Source organism: Pan paniscus, chromosome 16, assembly GCF_029289425.2.
Source record: "Pan paniscus chromosome 16, NHGRI_mPanPan1-v2.0_pri, whole genome shotgun sequence".
NCBI lineage: Eukaryota > Metazoa > Chordata > Mammalia > Primates > Hominidae > Pan > Pan paniscus.
In genome coordinates, this window is record NC_073265.2 from 54,598,794 (window position 1) to 54,622,569 (window position 23,776).

The following is a 23,776-nucleotide window of genomic DNA, read 5'->3' on the forward strand; positions in this document are numbered from 1 at the left end:
CTCCTACCTCAGCCTCCCGAGTAGCTGGGATTACAGGTGCCCGCCATCATGCCCAGCTAATTTTTTTGTATTTTTAGTAGAGACAGGGTCTCACCATGTTGGCCAGGCTGATCTTGAACTCCTGACCTCAGGTGATCCGCCTGCCTCGGCCTCCCAAAGTGCTGGGATTATAGGCGTGAGTCATCATGCCCGGCCGAGACTCAGCTCTTTTAACAACTGGATATGTGATCTTGGTAAGGGCAAAGCCCCTCTTTGAGCCTCTTTTCCCTCCTCTGTAAAATAGGGAAATGCGAGTTGGACAACTCAGTGACTGGGTCTCATCCAGCTGCAACCTTTGAGGCACATCTGCTTCCAAATACCAGCCAATGGTGCAGGGTCAGGGGCTGGGAGATGACTTGGAATTCCTCTCTGCCTTGGACTTGAAAATGTCCAGGCCCAGCAGAGCCCCTCTCCACAGACTGTGTGTCTCTGCCAGTGTCAGGGTCACCAATCTTCCTTATGTAAACCTGCCCAGTCCCACAATATCCCTAACTTCCGTCGTTCTGGTCAGGACACCGGATCTCCCTCACCTCCCGGAAGGGTGTCTGGTTAGGGGGGCCCAGGCTGCAGCTATTAAGTAAATTGCTTTCACATGACCACAAGGACAACTCAACAAAAACAGATACTTCCCCCGAATTTCCAGAGCCATATATTAGGATTTGTAGGAACTAATATAGTTGGGATTTAGGTAACAGAGAGGCAGGCTGAGATCAGCTCCTGGCTCTGTCACAGATTCCCTCTGGGACCTTTTGGTTCCAACCTTGGTTTTCTCATCTGTAAAATGGGAGTGGGGCAGGATAGACAAATAATCTCTAAGGTCCGTACTAACATTAAGATTCTAGGATAACACTGGGTAAAGTGACCCCTCTCCATCTGTCAGTGGCCTGTGAACCAGAGAAACTCCATCTTAAACACGAGTTGGGTGAAATGAGGCTGAAATCTACTGGGCTGCATTCCCAGATGGGTAAGGCATTCTAAGTCAAAGGATGAGATTTTGTCAGCACAAAATACAGGTCATAAACACCTTGCTGATAAAACAGGTGGCAGGCCGGGAGGGGTGGCTCACGCCTGTAATCCCAGCACTTTGGGAGGCCAAGACGGGTGGATCACCTGAGGTCAGGAGTTCGAGACCAGCCTGACCAACATGGCGAAACCCTGTCCTTACTAAAAATATAAAAATTAGCCGGGCATGGTGGCGTGTGCCTGTAATCCCAGCCACTTGGGAGGCTGAGGCAAGGCAGGAGAATTGCTTGAACCTGGGAGGCAAAGGTTGCAGTGAGCCGAGGTCACGCCATTGCACTCCAGCCTGGGCAACAAGAGCGAAATTTCATCTCAAACAACAACAACAACAACAACACCACAAAACAAACAAACAAACAAAAAACAGGTTGCAGTAAAGGAGCCGGCCCAAGCCCACTAAAACCAAAATGGACACGAGAGTGACCTCTGGTCATCCTCACTGCTACACTCCCATCAGCGCCATGACAGTTTACAAATGCCATGGCACTGTCAGGAAGTTACTCTACATGGTCTAAAAAGGGGAGGCATGCATAATCCACCCCTTGTTTAGCATATCATCAAGGAATAACCATAAAAATGAGCAACCACCAGCCCTTGGGGCCGCTCTGTCTATACAGTAGCCATTCTTTTATTCCTTTACTTTTTAAATAAACTTGCTTTCACTTTGCACTACAGACTCGCCCTGAATTCTTTCTTGCGTGAGATCCAAGAACCCTCTCTTGGGGTCTGAATTGGGACCTCTGTCCTGTAACATATTTCTGGCAATCACAGAAGGATTATAGTGCAGAATCGCTGACCCAACGGCTACCTTTGGGTAAGTGTTGGGGTCCTGTAACATATTTCTGGCAAACAATGGAAGGGACGATACCGAGGAGACACCCCAACCCAAAGGAAATAGACTGCAGTGCTGACTGGAAGACTTTGGGTAAGTGATGCGGTACCCAGGTAAAGAATGGGATGGGGTTAGTGGCCCAACTTCGGGGAGTTAGAGTCTCTCCAAGACAGAGTGGGTTAAAGGCCCCTCTTAAGAAAAGGCAAGGATGCTTGACCGACCCCGGGTTAGAGGCCCGACTTAGGAGGGTTAGAGTCCCTTCTAAGATTTTAGGGGGTTAGAGACCCCTCTCAGTAAAGTCCCTCTTGGCTAAGAACAGGTTTGGCACTATGGAATGTTAACTGCTATCTCTTTGGATTAAGCTGCTTTGCACTCTTTGCTGATGGCTGTGGGTGATAGGATTAGGCATGTACAGGATCTTGGGACATGGGGAGCTTTTTCCTCCCTAAAACGGGAAACTCAAGAGCTGATAGGGTTGCTGGAAAAGATCCCTGCTCGACTGACAGCAGCCACCTGAACTTTTCAGTGTCACTGCAATGGGTGGGTCTTTCTCTGGCCTCCCTGATCATTTCACTTTCCCCACCCTGCCACAGGCGATGCTTTTCTTTCTCTTTCTTATCTTTTCTATTACTCAGGGCGACCATCTTGTATTGAAATTCCTAGTTAGAGGTTGGATTAAAGATGACAGGCCCATCTGGGGGCAAATTTAAGTCTTGACAGTTTGATATTGGGTGCTAAGCAGAGTAGCTAATGTCTATGTTTTGTTATCACACGTATTTTGCTCTGGCCAGAATAAAAAAAAAATAATTTTCCTTTATGATGTGGCTTGGCCCCTGGGGCGATGGTGGCATAAGCCGAACCAGTAGGGCCACTCAGGGAAAGGGAACCCAGAAGGCTGACATGCCGGCAAAAGGGAAATAATTCCTTACCAGTCAGATTTTGGGTTTCTCTCTCTCTGTGCAAACGGTTGAATGAATGGAAAAAAAAATCTTTATCTCCTTTGTAAAGTTTTGATTAATGCGAAAAAGAATTCTAAGGCTAGTCTTAAGCTGCTGTATTTTGTGCTATGAATTCGTTTTTCTGTGTCGAGGGGGTACTTCAGGATAAAACATGGGCTTAGAACACCTGTATGTCCGCTTTTCAAGATGACTCAGCAAGCTGGTCGGTCACAAACTTGGTTGCAGGTCCCTGAAACAAACAAAAAACTGGATGAAGTCTCCACCTTGCTTTATGTTCTTGGGAGCTTCACCTTTTAACCACATGGCAGTACTTTCTTTTGGTCTCTGGCTCCAGGGAACAGGAATTTTAGGGTTCATGTCATAGTAACTCAAAAAATCATATTAAATAGTTAAAAGCTTTTGCAAGCTCAAAATTAACTACTCTAGATTTCTTCTGAGAAAGAAAATAGAGATGGGCCCATCCTGTAGCTCAGTAGCTAAGGTTTTTGCACTTTCACAGTGGTGGTCTGGGTTCAGTTCCCCATCTAGGAAGTAAGTCCTAGATATTTATGGTTTAAATATCTGCGTGACCTTGTCTATTCTCTTCTCTGTGGACTGTTTTAAATTTTCCTTTCTCTAAGCACATAGGAGGTTACTTTTGGTAAAGATCAGAAGCTAGAAATATTGGCCACTTGGCATGCCTAAAGTTGGGTAATAAGAGATCTGAAAGGATTATTTATTTATTTATTTAAATATTTTTTTGAGATGGAGTCTCACTCTGTTGTCCAGTCGGGAGTGCAGTGGCTTGATCTTGGCTCACTGCAACCTCCACCTCCCAGGTTCAGCTATTCTCCTGCTTCAGCCTACTGAGTAGCTGGGACTACAGGCTCCTGCCACCATGCCTGGCTAATTTTTGTATTTTTAGTAGAGACGGGGTTTCACCATATTGGCCAGGCTGGTCTCTGAACTCCTGACCTCAGCCCGCCTCAGCCTCCCAAGAAATCCACCTGCCTCAACCTCCCAAAGTGCTGGGATTACAGGCATAAGCCACCACGTCCAGCCTGAGACTTAGCTTTTTTTTTTTTTCTTTTTTTCTTGAGACAGAGTCTTGCTCTGTTGCCCAGGCTGGAGTGCAATGGCATGATCTCGGCTCACTGCAACCTCCGCCTCCCAAGTTCAAGCAATTCTCCTGCCTCAGCCTCCCAAGTAGCTGGGATTACAGGCGCGTGCCACCAGTCCCGGCTAAGTTTTGTATTTTTAGTAGAGATAGGGTTTAACCATGTTGCCCAGGCTGGTCTCGAACTCCTGACCTCAGGTGATCCGCCCACCTCAGCCTCCCAAAATGCTGGGATTACAGGCATGAGCCATGGTACCCGACCAAGAGTCAGCTCTTATCTGCACTTCTGCCTGGTGTGTCCTGGGCGAGGCTCTATACCTAGAGCATAATCAAAATCTCGAATTTACCAAGGTTTTCACCAAAAATAAAAGTTGCTAAGAGTTAACATTATAACATGTAATTGAAACTACTAAAGAAACAATTTCACATGCAAGGTGTGCAAAGAAAGTAAAATGTGTTTTGGTGAAAGATTATAAGAAGTCATGAGAATGTGGATTTTTTTTCTGCCTAAAGTGTTAAAGGATTGTTTTAAGTAAGAAAAAAATCTAAAGTTTAAACAAGGTGTAGAAGGTTCATAAAAATTAATTGTAAGATATTCTGTGTGTGAACATATTGGCTAAAGTTAAAGCCATATTATTCAGTTTTTCCATAAATTAAACATTGGAATAGAAGCACAACAGGTTTTTCTTAGAGCACTAATCTGCTCTTTCACAAAAAAATGTAAAGGGTTATAAAAGGTTTATAAGAATCTTACCGGCTGGGCGCAGTGGCTCACGCCTGTAATCCCAACACTTTGGGAGGCCAAGGTGGGCAGATCACAAGGTCAGGAGATCGAGACCATCCTGGCTAACACGGTGAAACTCCATCTCTACTAAAAATACAAAAAATTAGCTGGGTATGGTGGCGGGTGCCTGTAGTCCCAGCTACTTGGGAGGCTGAGGCAGGAGAATGGTGTGAACCCGGGAGGCAGAGCTTGCAATGAACCGAGATTGCACCACTGCATTCCAGCCTGGGCGACACAGTGAGACTCCGTCTCAAAAAAAAAAAAAAAAGAATCTTACCTTATGGTTAAACATTAACATTGGGTAAATATGTCTATAAAGTTTTATTTAAAATTGGGTTTAACATTAATAGTACATTAATGTAAAGGTGAAATTTGGCTTATTTGGTATAAAAATCATACAGGAAGCATTGTCAAATGTGAAATGGTGTTTTGCTTTCTTTGGACTATATTTGCATAAATGTGTTATTGGTATATGGTCCAAAGTTATGGGAAACTCCTATAATTTTAATATAACTTAGTGTATGTTATTAATAATTATAATTGTTATGTAACATTTTGTGTGCCACAGAAGTAACCAAATTTCCTTATCAATTGTGGCTTTAACAGTGGCTGTCCTAAAACCTTTTATCATCCAGACAATTGTCTTGTTTTAATCCTCTTTAAAAGGTGGTTTATAATCAACTATAAAACTCTAGCAGGTGTTCTTAAATGCAGATTTCTAATAACTTTGGAAATTGTAACATTAGAATAGAGGAAACAACTTGCAGAACTCTCATGAAGAGCTGGAAACTTCATGAATATCAGATAGAATAGGAGTCAACTGAATTAACTGAACCAATAGAAAACTGAAGTAATCTTTTTAATTTTGCTTAAAACGTTGCTGATCCTTTGTTTTGTTTTTCAGAGTCAAGGAAATTTTTTTGAGCTATTTGCAGCTTGTAGCAATTGAGTAAAGTATACTGCTGTGAACAAAATTTGGAACATATTTGTTTCTTTCTACCTGATTTCTCCAGAATTTGGAAACTAGTTGTGAGTATTCTTAACTTATGGCAATATAATTATTTGCATATAAGAGTCTGTTTTCTTTTGTAACAGGACTCAGTTGGAGAAATTGATTATTTTACCAAGGCTTTGACTGGAATGATGTGCTTTCCTTTAAGGAATCAAACTTGACTTGTAGAGCTAATAAAAGCCCTTTGGGGAACTCATCTCGTACCTTGCCTACACGGTCCCTGTACAGGGTTTCTGACCTATAACAAGTAAAGAATGTCACTTTCTCACAGGTCCAGGAGCCCCAAGTTATCTTGGGACCTCAAAAAGAGAGGAATTTACCCAATTCATAGGTATTTGAGGGTACAAGCCCATGGCAGGGCTCAGCTTTAAAAAAGTCTCATCTAAGGTTCCTTCTATGGAAGAGAGTTCCATCAAAGCCAATTTTAAAAGATCCTACGTGAAAAATAATTATTATTGCTGCACTTTATACAAATAATCAGGCCAAGTATAATAAAGCAAATCAGTCTTACCATGATTTGTCTTTAGTAAAAATGGGAAACTGGACAGAGAAATATGTTTCAAGAACTATGGTACACTTATTGTTAAAGTCTAGTCTCATTAGTTGTTTTGAAGTTTGTTTCTGCAATTTAGGCTAACTCTGCTTATTCCTGTGAACCAACCAGTAATCTCTGTCTGCTATTCATGAGAAACAAGAGGGATGGGTAATATAAAAATCTGGATCAGTATTCCAATTTTGGGCACATTACAATCAGCTAACAACCCCATATCAGCTTGGTTCCAACAGTTGCCCAGTTAATGGAAACCCTTCTAATTTAGTTTACTTGGAACAACTTTACTTATTTTGCTTTACTCTTGTGGAATATATTGTGGAGTATCTTTGTAGGAATACAGGACAAGCTTACTTTTTTTTTTTCCTTCCTTCCTTCCTTCCTTCCTTCCTTCCTTCCTTCCTTCCCCTCCCTCCCTCCTTCCTTCCTTCCTTCCTTCCGTTGTTTTTTTTTATAAAGAGTCTTGCTCTGTCCCCAAGCTGGAGTGCAGTGGCACAATCTTAGCTCACTGCAACCTCTGCCTCCCGGGTTCAAGCAATTCTGCCTCAGGCTCCAGTGTAGCTGGGACTACAGGTGCCTGCCATCATGCCTGGCTAATTTTTTGTATTTTTAGTAGAGACGGGGTTTCACCGTGTTAGCCAGGATGGTCTCGATCTCCTGACCTGGTGATCTGCCCGCCTTGGCCTCCCAAAGTGCTGGGATTACAGGCGTGAGCCACCGTGCCCGGCCTCAGATGGGTAAGGCATTCTAAATCACAGGATAAGATCAGATAAAAAGGTCAGCACAAAATACAGGTCATAAAGACCTTGCTAATAAAACAGGTTGCAGTAAAGGAGCCAGCCCAAACCCACCAAAACCAAAATGGCCACAGAGTGACCTCTGGTCATCCTCACTGCTACACTCCCACCAGCACCATGACAGTTTACAAAGGCCATGGCAACATCAGGAAGTTACCCTATATAGCCTAAAGAGGGGAGACATGCATAATCCACCCCTTGTTTAGCATATCATCAAGAAATAACCATAAAAATGGGCAACAAGTAGCCCTCGGGGCCGCTCTATGGAGTAGCCATTCTTTTATTCCTTCACTTCTTTTTTATTTGAGACAGAGTTTCACTCTCATCACCCAGGCTGGAGTGCAGTGGTGCGATCTCAGTTCACTGCAACCTCCACCTCCCTGCTTCAAGTGATTCTCCTGTCTCAGCCTCCCAAGTAGCTGGGATTACAGGCGCATGCCACCACACCTGGCAAATTTTTGTATTTTGAGTAGAGATGGGGTTTCACCACGTTGGCCAGGCTGGTCTCAAACTCCTGACTTCAGGTGATCTGTCCACCTCGCCCTCCCAAAGTGCTGGGATTATAGCCGTGAGCCACTGTACCTGGTCTTATTCCTTTATTTTCTTAATAAACTTTGCACTGTGGACTCGCCCTGAATTTTTTCTTGAGTGAGATCAAAGAATCCTCTCTTGGGGTCTGGATCAGGATCCCTGTCTTGTAACACATCCGTAAAAGGACACTCTCCTCTCATGCTATGTCACCTTGCAGACATTCACCCTTGTATTCTTTGCTTCCACTGCCCCCTCTGCCTACAACTCTGTTGCCCCTTTTTCTACCACCGCCTCCATCTTCCATATCCGCCAAAGGAAGCAGAATTCATTCCTAACTCTAACATGTTGCCTGCACGTCTCCTACCCCTTTTCAGACTGTATTAGAGTTGGCTGTTGATGCGTCTATCTGCCTACCCATCGAAGACCTATGAGTCCCTTAAGGGCAGGGAACAGACACATTTATCTCTCTACCTCCAGCACCTAGAACAAATATTAGGTAAACACTAAGTCCTCATAAACTGTTCCCTGAATGCTGACTTAAACGGTCATATGTTCTCGGGGATCACTCCTCATCTTGTCTTCCACATAAGTCCCCAGCCTGCCACAATTCAATGGCTCTCCTCCAACAAGTTATTATAATTCCTCTACTTGAGTCTCAGCTTCTTCAGTGAAAAGGAAGAAGGTGAATTAGGCTAGGCCCCTGGCTCTCAAACTCGGCTGCAGATCGTAATAACCTAGGGTGCTGCCTAACCATGCAGATTTCCGGACCCTGCTGCCAGAGCTTCGGATTCATTGGTCTGGTGTAGTGCTCAGGAATCGGTGTGTCTACTAAAGCTCTGGAAGTGACCCTAGGACTGGGACACCCTGGCCTGGCAAGTTCTTGGGAATCCGGACCAGGGCAGAAACTCAGCCAAGCCCCCCAACCCTTACTCCCAGCCGGCTGCTCCGGGCAGCCTGACTCCAACGCCAGGAGGTGAGGGCAGAGTGGGCAGCGGAGTGGGGCGGGTGGGGGAGCCTGGGGAAGCCCGGCCCCCGCGGGGCCCCACTGCAGGCATTCAGCTGGCGGGCGGGGTCAGGCCCGAGCCTGGGGCCCCGAGAGCCGCAGTGGCTAGGCGGCAGGAGTAAGTGGGACCATCTGCTCCACTCCTCGGAGGTCAGCGCTTTGTGTCAGACTCCCATCCCCCCCGCTCTTCTCCCTCCTTCCCCGCTCTGCCCTTTGACTCCGGGCCTCAAAGGAGAAAAGCACTGGAGGTCCTGATGAAAGTGGGAGCGTGATGGGGAGCGACAACAGCCACCGGAGCCCCGGTCCAAGCGGCCCCAGGCTCCCCGGCCCAGGGCGCGGCAGGGGCGGCGGGCGAGGGCGCGAGCCCGGAGGACGCGGCGGGCCCCTTCCCGGCGGCCGGGCCCGAGGCGGGGGCCGGTTCCCACAGCCGACCGGGCCGCGCGCCGCCTTTGAAGTGGCCGCAGCTGCGCCCCGGCCCGCGGCTAATCCCCGCCGACGCGGGCGTCCCGCCCCCCCGCCCCTCCCGCATAGCAATAGTGTCCGCGCTGAATGGCGCTGGCTAATTACCTCGCTCGCACCACCGCGGGTGAATGAGAGAATCCGGCATTGTGCGCGGCGAATGGAGAAAATAAGACAGCCATTGTCCTCGCACGCCAAACGAGGGTTTGATGTCGCTGGGGCGAGCGAGGCACCATTTCCCGCCACCCCCTCCCCCAGAGCCTCGGATTCCCCAGCTGGGCCCGGCCCCGGCGCACTCGCGGCGGCGGAGGGAAACTGAGGAAGCGGTGCCTGTCTCCCCGAGGAAATAGGCCCTTCACCTTCCGTGGAAGCTGGGCGGACACGCGCGGCCCCCAGACTCGCCCTCGTCCCTCCCTCCCGGCCCCTCCCCGAGCCTTCTCCACCTGCAGATTCTCAGGGGCGCTCTAACTGAGCGCGCAGTTGTCCTTAATTCAGGAAAAACGGGCACGGCTCTGCATTCAAAGACCTAATCCCATTTCGCCGATACACACCAAACACTTGGAGAAAGAGTGGGGAATTTACATACCTTAGTGCCCAGCTGTGTGCCACCAACCTGAAAGGACTGCCAAGGTTTAGGCAATGGCTGGGAGAGATGCGGGTAGAGAAGGCAGGAGAGAAAGACTGGGAAAAGAAGAGGGAAGATGGGGCACTGTGGGGAGCCTGGACTGATGAAGGGACTAGAGGAGTCGGGAAGAGGGAAATGGTCAGAAAGGGGAGGTCTGCAAAGCAAGGCCTCAGAATTTGGATTTAATGTCCCAAGCACGGAGGCCACTGTTTTGACCGAGATGCTCCTGGAAGCCAAGGCACCATGAGAAGCCCGGTAAGGCTGAGGCAATTCTTTTTTCACAGGTGAGGACACGAGGTGGCTCAACTTAGAAATCAATCAGAACTAAAGGAAACCACGGTGCAGATGGACAAGCCGATGGTCACACTATGTATGCATTCAAGAGATACTTTGTGCTACGTCAGGCTGCTTTTTCACCATCACCACCAAACAAAGTGGGTTTTTTTTAAAGGCGAGGGTTGGGGGGTGGGTGGGGAGATTACACCCTTCAAGATCAGGAAATGTCTTATCTTTCTGTGCTATCCTTCACAGAGTACTTGGCACAGAGGCAGATAGGTGCAGGATAGATACTCTTAGAGATTTGCTGATGTGAGATTTGAGAATGGACCTGCTTTTTTTTTTTTTTTTTTTGAGATGGAGTCTTGCTCTGTCTTCCAGGCTGCAGTGCAGTGGCCTGATCTCGGCTCACTGCAACTTCTGCCTCCTGGATTCAAGCGATTCCCTTGCCTCCGCCTCCGAAGTAGCTGGGATTACAGGCACGCACCACTATGCCCAGCTAATTTTTTTGTGTTTTTAGTAGAGATGGGGTTTCACCATGTTGGCCAGGCTGGTCTCGAACTCCTGACCTTAGGCAATCCGCCCACCTCAGCCTCCCAAAGTGCTGGGATTGCGGGTGTGAGCCACCACACCCGGCCTGGACCTGCTTTAATACCCCTCAATTCTGCATATTCTTTTTCTGGAAACATGGACTTCCTAATCTCTTCTGACGGGCTCTTTGACTAATTCCACCTAAAGGAAGAATGATATGCTTATGTTCCAGTGTTCTATCAGATTTATTAAATGATTAATCAATTCTTTATCTGTTAAATAATTAGTGTTGCCCAGATCAACAGAAGGCTGTTGGCTAAACCAATAGCCCTTGGTTAGCACCATTTATTTGACACATATCACAGAGCCCTTTCTGAGGCTGCAGCATTTTCTAATGTCCATGTCACCATAATTCGATTATAAGCATTTTGTAGACTGCCCATAGCCAAACCCTTGCATAGAAGTATCCATCTATCCATCCATTTATTTGAGAATAAAATAAAAGAATGGGCAACACTTATTGAGGGACCAAACGAGCAGGAGCCAAATTGTTCCTTGCTCTGACCAACTAACTGTATTTAACACTACCAAGCACTAGTAGTGACAGTGATACATGAAAAGCTTTCCAAAATTTAAGTATAACTCATTGTTTTCCTGAATCAAGGCTTAATCTAACCTTGGTCATAACCACAGATGTGATAAAAATGTTTTTCTTTATAACCCTCCTAAATGTTCATCTTAGAGTTATACTTCTTCTACCTAAGACTCTAGGCCCTTAAGCCCTCTTGGCATCACAGCACCTGCAGCTGCCGAACTACTCCCTGTTAGACCTATCTGCCTAGTTAGTCAGTTTAGAGAACTCCAAAACAAAACAAAACAAAAAGATAAAAGCTAAGCTGCCATTGATGGGGTAGATGTAGGAGGCCTGGAACCCCACTTTGACCTCCCTTTTCCCCTCCACCTTCAGGATTCTAGGGAGAGGCTTAAAGCCCCCATTTCTAGAGAGAAAAAAGATCCAAGAAAACAACAGCTAGTTAGTTAGTAGCAGATCCAAGACTTTTTTTTTTTTTCTGAGACAGGGTCTCACTTTGTCACCCAGGCTGGAGTACGGTGGCGTGATTTCAGCTCACTGCAGCCCCAACCTCTCAGGCTCAAGCGATCCTCCCACCTCAGCTCCCTAAGTACCTGGGACTACAGGCACCCACCACCATGCCTGGCTAATTTTTTGTATTTCGGTAGAGATGGAGTTTTGCCATGTTGCCCAGGCTGGTCTCTAACTCCTGGGTTCAAGTGATCTGCCTGCCTTAGCCTTCCAAAGTGCTGGGATTAGAGACATGAGACACTGCATGGAGCCCCAAAACCATTTTAATGCTATACAGGCCACTAGCTTCATTTTGCAAGACTAAAATGGCTGTTCAAACTGTAACTACAAATACATTTGTCACTATTTATCTCTATACATATGCCTTTGTGGGTTGCCTAGATTTCAACAAGGGTGCCTGAATGGCCAATCCTCAGATAAATTATATTTTGAGAAATGGTACATTCAAAAAGCAAGAGGAGCCTCCGGGCCTAAATTAGAGACTCAATACTTTTAACTGAAAAAGTGTCTTTATGTTTTATTTTATTTTAATTTTTGAGACATGATCTCTCTCTGTCACCCAGGCTGGAGTGCACTGGTTCACTGCAGCCTCGAACTCCTGGGCTCAACCGATCCTCCCACCTCAGCCTTTTAAGTAACTGAAAAAGTGCTTTGATTTAGTTTATCTGATTAATTAGTTTATTTTTCTTTTAGATGAAGTCTCGCTCTGTCACCCAGGCTGGAGTGCAGTGGCGCGATCTTGGCTCAGTGCAACCTTCACCTCCCTGGTTCAAACAATTCTTGTGCCTCAGCCTCCCGAGTAGCTTGTATTACAGGTGTGTACCACCATGTCTGGCTAATTTTTGTATTTTTAGTAGAGACAGGGTTTCACCATGTTGGCCAGGCTGGTCTCGAAGTCCTAACTTCAAGTGATGCACCTGCCCCAAGTGCTGGGACTACAGGTGTGAGCCACTGCACCTGGCCTGAGAAAATGCTTTTAAATGATCTCTTCCTTTCCCAAACCCAAGACCATGAGTAACTTTAAAAATAATGCTCCATGGGTGAGTATTCTGATAGGAACATAATGAGTATAATAATGAGAGTATGTGTCCTTTTTTTTCCCCATTTCCACAGCAACTTGGGTTCACAGAATGCTTTGTTGTCATTATGGTTATAACAGGAAGGCAGGCATGTCTGTGCAGGGATAGGCCTTCCATGGGGGATGCACAGGACACTGCAGGGAAGAGGCATGCTTCTTAGCATGGAGGCTGGCCTGTGAGCTCTTCTGAGGGTAAGGCTGGTGGTCTGGAATCCTACAAGTTTCTCCAGCTTTCCTGGGAGGGTGTCCCATCCTGAGATGACTGAGTACCACTAGCCACCTCTCCTGGGATGGAAGACTGAGATTTGAACTCACCAGGCCAAGCCCTTCCCACTCAGTACTTAGTAGTGGCACCTGTGACTTAGCCTTTTCTCCATCCTCTCCCAAGTGGCCAATGGTCAGACCTTGGAAGAAGGGTGTTTCAGGGAAGAGAATAGAATAGGGATATGCAGGTGCCCTTTCATACCAGAAGAGACTGAAATAGGGGATTTAGGGTATAGTTAGATGCAGAGAAATGGATGAGACCTTTTCATCTTTGAGCCAAGAGCAGTCAGACATGGTCACTCTCAGCTCCTGACAGCAGGGACTCAGAAGCCTGCTGAGAAAGGCTTAGGTGAAATGCTCCTATAGGCCTTTCAGGAGTAATATCTGATTCAGCTTCATCTGCCCTCCCCCAATCCCAGCTGCTGAGTTATTGGGGGCGAGTGACCCACAGCAGGTAGGAGGTGTTCCTATCCTCCCATATAATACCCACAGCTCCCCATTCTCTCACCCTCATCAGATACCAACTCTAGGCCAAGCCCTGAGGGTGCAGAGGAGCTAGCCTTTCCCCACAATGTTTGCAGACAAGTGGGAGGGATAAGAGATATACTTGCTATTCCAGCATGAACCCTGTCTTCTGATTCCCTCCACCCCTCAAAAAGCAAAGCTGGACATACAGCCCAATGGATCCTTCTCAAACTGATGTGATAAAAGCAATATCACTTTATTTCAGGAAAGCCTTGATCTTATTAACATCATACCAGCCTGCCTGTAATGATCCTGATTTTGTTATAGTTTGATGGGAAAATGACAGACTTGAGAAGCAAAAATCAGAAACAGAGGAGGGCACGAATATCAAACAGCCTCAAGGCTGAGGATCTTTCTATGTAATATCATTATGGATGATCTGAGATAATGGAGTCAAGAATATTCTAATCTAATCTGCAACTGGGACTAAATTAGACAGGCCTTCTCTAAGGTACAGGAGAATTGGAATACAATTTTAAGAGACCTCAGAAAATTAGGATGAAGGGAATTGTTGCAGAAAGAGGAGGACACTCCATATAAGCTGGGATATAAGAGGCAAAACAAAAATAACCCAAGTTGGGGGAGGGAAAAAGAAACCAAATCTGAAGATAGCAGAAAAAGATCTGAGAAGTGTTTGTTGCAAGCCAAATACTGGGTTTCAATTCTCTAAGGTCCTATTCAGCTCTGGCTCTGAAGCTAGAGCCCAAATCCCATTTGACCAATCAGCATGCTGGAAAGAGCATCTGGGCCCTGTCTTTCTTTTCTTTTTTTCTGAGACAGAGTCTTGCTCTGTCACCCAGGCTGGAGTACAGTGGTGCAATCTCAGCTCACTGCAACCTCTGCCTCCAAGGCTCAAGTGATTCTCCTGTCTCAGCCTCCCGAGTAGCTGGGATTACAGGCACACACCACCATGCCTGGCTAATTTTGTGTATTTTTAGTAGAAATGGGGTTTCACTATGTTGGCCAGGCTGGTCTTGAACTCCTGACTCAAATGATACACCTGCCTCAGTCTCCCAAAGTGCTGAGATTACAGGCCATGAGCCACAGTGCCTAGCCGACCTGGCCCATTTCAAGATTTGCCCATAAACTTTTGTCTAGCTCTAGCTCCTTGTCAGAAATCTCTGGCCTACAGTCACAGTGGCTCAAGCCTGTAATCCCAGTACTTCGTTTGGCCGAGTCGGGGGATTACTTGAGCCCAGGAGTTCAAGAGCAGCCCGGGCAACATAGTAGGGTCTAGTTTCTACTAAAAATAATAATAATAAAAAAAAACATTAGCTGGGTGTGGTGGTGCAGGCCTGTAGTCCCAGGTACTTGGGAGGCTGAGGTGGGAGGATTGTTTGGGCCCCAGAGGTTGAGGCTGCAGCAAGCCGTGATCGTGCTGCTGCACTCCAACCAGGATCAACCAGGATGACAGAGCAAGACCCTGTCTAAAAAAAAAAAAAAGAAAAGAAATGGAAAAGAAAAGAAATCCCTGGCCTACCCCTCAAGCCCCCCAACTCCAGCTCTCCATTGTTTCCCCCTCTCAGACCCATTCCAGGCTCCCAGTTGATAGGGGCGAGTTCCCCAGTTTCCAGATGAAAATATCCCCTCCCACGCTGACCACAGCAGCCTAGAAGAGTAGTGAAAGGCCCCGCGTCCTGGATGCTGGGAGCCCGGGAAGCGAGGACACACGCACACTCGCACACTCATTCACATCCACAGACACACTCGGGCACACAGTTCGATGACTTGACAGCCGAGCAACCATGCAGCGCGGCGCTAATTGCACAGGATCCCACCGCCATGCTGGGGTAGGGGCGCCGCTCCTCCTGCCTCGAGGACGAGGCATCATTTTCGGAGCCTGCTGCAGGGCTGCTTCCGCGGCCGCCGCACTCTGCCCATCGCGCCCCGCCCAGGGCAGAGCCAGACGTTCTGCGACCAGGGATCTGCGACCGCATCCTGAAACTTCGAAGCCTGGGCTGCTTTGGACACGTGCGCGGGCAGGAGCCAGGAGGGCGGTGACAGAGTGAGGTTAGCAAAAGGGGGAGAATGACAAGAGCGCTATTCTCAAAACTTTCATCCTGACATTAAAAAAAAAAAAAGAAGTGGTACAGAGGGAGCTGGGGGGCCTGGAGGGAGGCAGAGGAGGAATTGGAGAGCCGTGTTCAGGATGAAAATGGGGTAGTGTCCGAGAACTTTACAATTGGGAAGGGATTTTAGGAATGTTTTAATCTGGTCTCCCCACACCACATTCCACCTAGGAGGAAACTAGAGGCCCACCCAGTAGGGTAAGCAGATGGGCCCAAAGTCACACAAAGGTGAGTTGAAATTTTACATATTAAAAGCAGCTTCTCCTGGAAGTGGGAGCCAGGGAGGGTGCAGAGGTAGGCATCATGGTGTGAGGGTCAAGTCCAAGCTCCTCCTATGACTTTCAGTCTATAATGGTGGGGCCAGAGGAGGTATCCCCTCCAAGCCAGGCACCTCCTGTCTCCAGGACTCCCCTGGCTTCTCTGACCTGCTCACACGAAGCCTGAACAAAGGGTGCCCCCACTGGCGGGGGGTGAGGGTGGGTGGGGGGGTGCACAGAACTCCACACTCCAGAAATGCCTGGGCCTTACTCATCCTCTCCCCTTCAGAATGACTGATGACAGGGCCGTGCCCCCTCCCATTTTCCACAAAGACAAACTGAGGCTCAGCAGTGTTCAGGGAGGGAGCTTGAACCCAGAGCCGGTCGTCAGTGCAAGACTGTCTGCATCTTGCACTGGGTCCAGCAACATGAGGTGTCAGACCCACCAACGGTCCTGTCGGGGTGAGAATACGTGGGGTTTTATTACCAGCGAGGTTTGGGGATTTTTTTTTTTTTTTTTTTTTTTTTTTTTTTTTTTTTTTTTTTTTTAGACAGAGTCTCGCTCTGTCACCCAGGCTGGAGTGCAGTGGCCCGATCTCAGCTCACTGCAGCCTCCGCCTCCCGGGTTCCAGCGATTCTCCTGTCTCAGCCTCCCGAGTAGCTGGGATTACAGGTGCTCGCCAAGCCACCACACCTGGCTAATTTTTGTATTTTTAGTAGAGATGGGGTTTCACCATGTTGGCTGGTCTGGTCTGGAACTCCTGACCTCAGGTGATCTGCCCGCCTCAGCCTCCCAAAGTGCTGGGATTACAGGCGTGAGCCACCACCCCCAGCTGGTTTGGGGGTAAATTCTAGGTTGTCTTTGATTTCTCCCCACAAAAGCCCACAGGTGGAAAGGGGTTAGGTTGGGAGGGAAACATAAAAGGATGCTCATGGCAGACAGGGTCACAAACCTGGGCTCATACTCCGGGAATGATGAGCCCCCAAAACCAAGGGCCTTCAGGATGGGAATGGGAACCAGAACCCTCACCAGAAGTCAGGCTGGGGAGTGAGTGTGCAGCACTGAGCATCCAGGGCCGCCTGCTGGACCCCCAAGAGGGTGTGGTTTGGTGCTCCCTGGAAGCAGTGGTCCCCTATTCTTGGCTGTCACTCCAGAGACCCAATGCTTGCCCAACCCGAGTCGGCCCCGTGGGCATGTAATTCCACAAGGCTGTAGGCCACCTTCCCTGGGGGCTGTGGCTATTGCCCAGGCAAGGGGACAGGACAAGGACAATCAGGTGTCTCAGCTCCTCCAGGATGATTATGGCTTCTCACTGCCGCCCACCCCCCCACCCCCCGCCACCCGCCTCCTGCCAGGACCCCTGGGGAGAAGGAGCCTTCTCAAGCCATTCCAGTTCCTCTCCTGTGATTTGTTCTGAATTTTCAAACAAAGAGTAATTATGACAGATGTGGAGCAATCAGCATCATTATGCGGAAACAAGAAAGGGAAAGGGAGCAAAGAGGAGGGGGGAATTTGTCTTTCCTCCTCAGGAAGAAGCAACTCCCACCTCTACCTCCAGCAGCCCCAGCCACCTCCCAGCTTCCTCTTCACTCAGGAACCCATTCCCAGCCAGCTCTTGCCCGCCTCGCAGGTAGAGCAAGACTTGTCTACACAGAGCCTCCTGTAACTGGGATGTCCCAGCAGCAGCTGGGTCATGGAGTATGTAATCCTGTCTGGCCCACCCAGAAGTGGCTCCCACCTTGGCCAGGGTTCTAAGCTGTCCTCTGTTCTCTACACTCCCCTACTCTCACATTACATGCCTCCAGGTATCTGCTTTTATTTCTGAGGCATAAATACTGATAGGTTCTCCAGGGGTGAGAACCTATCACCCTATAGAGACCCTATAGGTCTCTAGCCCCTGCTAGAGACATTCAGGCCAGTGAATTTTTTGGGTCAGGCAGAACTGGGTTGAAATCCCAGCTTCCCCACTTACTGTGTACCCTCGGCCAATTTAATTAATCATTCTGGGATTTCGTTTACTCATCTGTAAAACAGGGCTAGTAATTCCTATTAATGGAATTGTGGGAATTAAATAAATTAGCACAGAAAGGGCCTAGAACAGTGCAGCCCCATATTACTCTGACCACATTTACTGTTACTAACTAGTTCTCTACAAGAACCAGCACATAGGTAGCCCTCACACCTGCTGAGCTCAGCCTCCAGGGTGCTTTGGAAACTCAGAGACCCTCTGCAATCTGCCATGGAGGTCAGGAGCCCACATCCAAGGCTTAACAAGCCCACACCCACAGATAAACCAGAGCAGCACGAAAGAAAAACAGAGGGGCCAGGGGCAGTGGCTCACACCTGTAATCCCAGCACTTTGGGAGGGTGAGGTGGGAGGATTGCTTGAGGAGTTTGAGGCCGGCCTGAAAAACGTGGTGGAACCTAATCTCTACCAAAAATACAAAAATTAGCCCGGCGTGGTATTGTGTCCTTGTAGTCCCAGCTTTTTGGGAGGCTGAGATGGGAAGACTGCTTGAGCCCAGGAAGTTGAGGCTGCCCTGAGCCAAGATCGCACCACTGAACTCCAGCCTGGGTGACAGAGTGAGACCCTGTCTCAAAAAATAAAAGAAAAAGAAAAATAGAACATGCACGCCAGTGTATCCTAGGGGAGGACCATATAAGACTCCTCCTTTCTGAACCAGAGGGCAGTGAAGAGTGAGGCACTGGGGAAGGCCGGGGTTCAGAAGCCTGATAAACCAGAGACTCCCTTACTTGCCCAGACTGGAGGACCAGCCATGTCCTTGGGCAGGTCACTCACCTGGGGCTTCAGTTTCCAAGTCTGTAAAATAAGAAAGCTGGGCTAGATGAGCACCAAGGTTTTTCCCGAAGCTCTAATCCTACCAGGAGACCGGGAAGACCCCTAAGGACCTAAGGGGGTTGGGAATTTCAGGATTCTATTGCTGCAGCCTGCGACTCAATGAAAGGGCTAGAACTTGTGTCTCTCTCATGGTGGTCTGTCCCCTCCTCCATTTAGGTGGTCTGGTCTCCATCTTCCCACCCCAGGACCCTGTGGCCTCTTGATAGTACCCCCACCCTCACATTCCAATGGCCTTGGGGGCAGCAGCCAGACCAGAAAGTCCAGTTCCTGCCCATTATCACTGCCTGCATCTGCACTGCAACCTAACACCAGCATTCCAGAGAGCAGCCCAGGGCTGCCCCCACCACCCACTGTGGTCAGTGTCAGTGTCAGTGTCCAGGCTCAGAGACAGGCCCCAACCAGGGTTGGGCCCAGGGTTCTCAGATTCCTTTCAGGAAAGGTCTGCCCCCAGAGAGCCCCTGACTTGCTGGGGGGCTATGGACCCCATCCTTTGTTGCCCTCTTTGAACCTTATCTTCCCAGTCTCTCTCCTTAGTCTCTGCAGAGGCCCGAGCTCACCTACTTCTGCTTCTGAAACAGAAATCCCACTCTAGACAAGGCAGAAGATGGTAAACACAGGAACTCTCACAAAACTGAAGAAAGAGGCAGGCCGGGCACAGTGGTTCACACCTGTAATCCCAGCACTTTGGGAGGCCAAGGTGGGAGGATGGCTTGAGGCCAGGAATTTGGACCAGCCTTGGCAACATAGTGAGACCCTCATCTCTACAAAAAATTTTAAAAATTTGGCCGGGTGCAGTGGCTCATGCCTGTAATCCCAGCACTTTGGGAGGCTGAGGCGAGTGGACCACTTGAGGTCAGGAGTTCGAGACCAGCCTGACCAACATGGTGAAACCCAGTATCCACTAAAAATACAAAAATTGGCTGCGCGTGGTGGCAGGCGCCTGTAGTCCCAGCTACTCGGGAGGCTGAGGCAGGAGACTCATTTGAACCCGGGAGGTGGAGGTTGCAGTGAGCCGAGATTGAGCCACTGCACTCCAGCCTGGGCAAAAGAGACAGACATTGTCTCAAAAAAAAAAAAAAAAAAAAAAAACTAGCTGGATGAGGTGACACATGCCTGTAGTCCCAGCTACTCAGGAGGCTGAGGTTGGAGGATCTCTTGAGCCCAGGATTTCAAGGCCAAGATCACTCCACTGCACTCCAGCCTGGGCAGCAGAGTGAGATCCTATCTCTAAAGAAAAAGAAAGAGGCAGGAAGAAGGATAGAACAATAAAGAAAGAGAAGGAGGGAGGAGGAGCTGGAGAAAGGAAGAAGCTTGGGAGGACAAGGCAGGAGAAACTAGGACTGAGGGATATGAAAGACAAATATACGAAATGTGGCCTCACAGGAAGGCAGAGGGGGCAGCAGTGGGTGGGGAGTGTCAAAGACCAAGGAGCATGGACATCAAGACCCAGAGAAGAGAGAGAGAAGGGCGGGTGGAGCCCCTAGGGCACCAGCCCTTTGCATCACATTTCCTTCCTGCCTGAGTTAGGTGAGCCAGTCCTGGCCCCCCACCGGCTTGCCTGCATTAAGCCCACCCCGGCCCCTGCATCTCCCTGCAGTCTGGGGGTCTGCCAGCAGCTCCCCCGGCTTGCCACTCTTCAGGCCTCTCTGCTCAGCCCCCAGCTTCCCACCTTCACTGGGTCTCAACATCTATCGTGAGTCCAGGTGCCCCTCCTCAGGGAGCCCATAGAAAGCCCTCTCTTCTGCTCTCCTTACATCTGAGGGCAGCCACAGAGGCATTTCTTAAAACAGGGTGAACAAAGTTGGGGGCACGGAGAGCAAGCTCAGAAATCAGGGAGAGGTTCTTTTGTGGGGATGGTGCAGTGCAGGCCAGCAGGCTTGCCAGAGTGCAGCTAGATTTTGGGCAGCCACCCATTGAATAAGAAAACTATGGCCCAGGCCGGGTGCGGTGGCTCACGCCTGTAATCTCAGCACTTTGGGAGGCCGAGGTAGGTGGATCGCTTGAGGATAGAAGTTTGAGATCAGCCTGGCCAACATGGTGAAACCCCGTCTCTACTAAAAATACAAAAAAATTAGCCAGGTGTGGTGGTGCATGCCTGTAACCTCAGCTATTAGAGAGGCTGAGGCAGGAGAATCACTTGAACCCCAGGAGGCGGAGGTTGCAGTGAGCCAAGATCACCCCACTGCACTCCAGCCTGGGAGACAGAGTGAGACTTTGTCTCAAAAAAAAAAAAAGAAAAGAAAAGAAAAAGGAATGGGGGGAGGGGGAGGCATAGCTTTAGGAGATATACCTAATGCTAAATGACGAGTTAATGGGTGCAGCACACCAGCATGACACATGTATACATATGTAACTAACCTGCACATTGTGCACATGTACCCTAAAACTTAAAAGTATAATAATAATAAAATAAAATAAAATAAAAAGGAAAACTATGGCCCAGACTCCTGGAGGGGCTACGGCCACACCCAAACACCCCAAATGTAAGGCCCCCCGCCACCCGCTGGCCACACTCCACCCAGTGCCCCAGGGCTTGCCCCACTCCTCTCTCACTTCAGCTTGGTTGGGTAAGGGTCAGTCCCTTACAGGACCTAATAAAATTATCTATCACCTCCTCTTGCCCTAGGCTGGGTCTGTCCGCTCCAGCTTTCTAGCCTGGCTACTGCTCAAGGGAAGAGGGATTCCACAGGAGAGCCCTTTGAGGAGAGATGGACCCCAACGCTAGGCCCCTTGACATCCTTCAGGCACACACCTGTATGCTCAGACCCACCTGGCAACACACACACACTCACTCACTACTGGTCTCTACATTCCTTGTTTGCAACCAGGCTATGGCCAGAGAAAATAAAGGTGTCATAGGTTAGTTACACAAGGCAGACATTTTTGGTGGAATCACTCAGTCCAGTTTAAACAAAGACAGCAGTGAGCTGTTTGGTTTTTCATCCTGGGTACTCTTCTGTTGCATTCTACGTTTATTGAAAGCTATGGAGAACAGTCTTCAAGCTACTGTGGAAAACTCTCTCTCTTTCACTCACACACACACACACACACACCAGCCTGCAGGCACTCTGGAGAGAAGAGGGGAGAGGGAAAGGCAATACAAGAAGGCCAGGAGTGAAAAAGTCCTTTCTCCCTGGGGGTGGGGAGGGGACAGAGGGTTAAGGGGGGCTGGGGGCCTGTTTCATTTGCAGGCTGCAAATGCCTCTCCTATTCACCGGCCCACATTCCCAGCCAAGGCGCCTGGCCGCTGACAATGCCAGGAACAGGAACAGAGAAGATTTGCACATTGTGTTTAAGGGGCCAGCTGGCTGCCTGTGACAGTGGAGCCAAGGTGTGGGAACCAGAAGCGTTCGACTTCCACACTCAAGTCCTGCGGGTGGGGGTGAGCGGAGGCCCTGCACACAGAGTAAGGGGGCCCTCCCCCTACAGTTGGGGGCCAATGAGCCTGGGGACATAGGCCTTGTCTAGCTAGAGAGTAAAGCCCAAGGCAGGAGACCCAAGACCCCTGCATGGAGGGGGTACCAGGCAATTTAGTCTCTGATTCACACCCCATCTGGTGAGGAAGAGAGAATCTCAGTTCCTCTAGAGATAAACACGCGGCAGCAGCACCCCAGGATCCTGCCCCGTGTGCATTATATTCCCCTGCCCATCCTCCCCGTTCACAAGCTTCTGTTCCTTTGAGCTGTGCTATCAATTACAAGGGGGGTGGGGTGGGGAGCAAAAGAGAAGCAGGGAGAGAAACAGAGGAGAGACAGAGAGACAGCTTTGTCCCAGAAGGCCACATGTTCATTTAGTTTTTACCAGGCTCCACAGGCAGGGGACATGAGAAATACAAAAGAAAGAAGCCCTTTAGGAGCTTAAAATCTAGTTGAGGAGACAGATGGAATATCCAGCCACAAAACAGTTACTTAACAATGCAAGCAGCCATCACCAAGAGGGTTTAGCGTGAATGCCACAGACCACAAATGCTCCCTGCCTTAGGAAGGGGAGGAAGATATGACTGTAAGCAGGATGGTCTTTGGGGAGGGATCAGGTATGGGAAGAACCAGGCAGAAATAGACTTGGAGGAGGCCCAGGGGAGGCAGGCACGTCTTGAAGATGGATGGAAGGAAGCCTTCGTACCCCAGAGCAGAGGTGAGCCTCAGTCCAACCCCCTCACCTTATAATCAGAAAAGCAAGGCCCAGAGAGGGTGGGCAACTTGTCCACAGCCACACAGGATCCCTGGTGTCCAGACAAGGGCTTTTCTACCACACAACTTCTCAGCGGTGTCAGAAAGGGTCAGTTTGTGCAGTGCTGACTGGCAGGTTAAAGTGTCTGAACCCCATCCATTTGCACCTACCTATGAGCTGTGGCTGGGTACAGGTGAGGCCCTGGCATGAGGGCAGGCCTAGGTATGGGCACTCGCTCATCGCTGGGGACAGCAGCTTCCTGTCCTAATGGACAGGCAGATGTGTGTGTTTGAGGAGCTGCGGGGGAGACTTCCTCAGGCCTCCCTCAGTTAAGCGGGAGAAGAACTTCATTCCTTCAAGAAGGAGAGAAGAACTTGCATTCCACACACCAGGCCTGAGCAACTAACCTCCAGGTGATAGAGGCCTCCAGGGTTACCAGCCACTGTGCCAGGAACTACCTCCCTCCATGACCCACCTCCCTACACAGGGCACCCTAAATACCAGGCTGTACTCCCCAGCAGCTCCTGCCCGCAGTTCTCCTAACCCCCACTCCAACCTGGTTCCACAGACCTCCACCCAGACCCTGCCCCCAGAGCCACACACCATGAGCCTTTTTGCTGAAAAGGGACTCTAGAATAGCTGGTGAAACTGCCTTCCCTCTGACAAGTTAAAATGATTCAGACTTCAGAAGTAGGAACTGAGGGCCTGAGAGGCTAGGTGACTTATTGAGGCGGAGAGAGCAGGGGACTAGAATTGGACTTTCTCTCCTCTCCCCATGTCCCACTGCCTCTTTCTAGGAGTCTGGAGTCACCAGGGACCTTTCCAGGAATCATACCACAACTAAAGGAGCTCATAATTTAACATGTTTTCACCTCTGTTAGCTCCTCAAAATGATAATAGTTAATATTATTAGTACCTGGCTGGACACGGTGGCTC

At 49.0% G+C, this 23,776-nt stretch overlaps 1 protein-coding gene across 4 annotated transcripts in view; it reads right to left on the reverse strand.

The window, feature by feature from the left end:
• Positions 1–23,776, reverse strand: part of IGDCC3 (immunoglobulin superfamily DCC subclass member 3) — a 51,104-nt gene that overhangs the window by 19,441 nt on the left and 7,887 nt on the right. Inside the window, exon 1 of one of the 4 annotated variants that reach the window (XM_063597120.1) lies at positions 9,191–9,473. The exons of the other annotated variants lie outside the window; for them this stretch is intronic. Within the exon in view, the coding sequence (XP_063453190.1) occupies positions 9,191–9,230 (40 nt within the window). The 5' untranslated portion in view covers positions 9,231–9,473. Of the gene's footprint in view, positions 1–9,190; positions 9,474–23,776 lie in introns of those variants that run through there. 4 annotated transcript variants of the gene reach the window in all.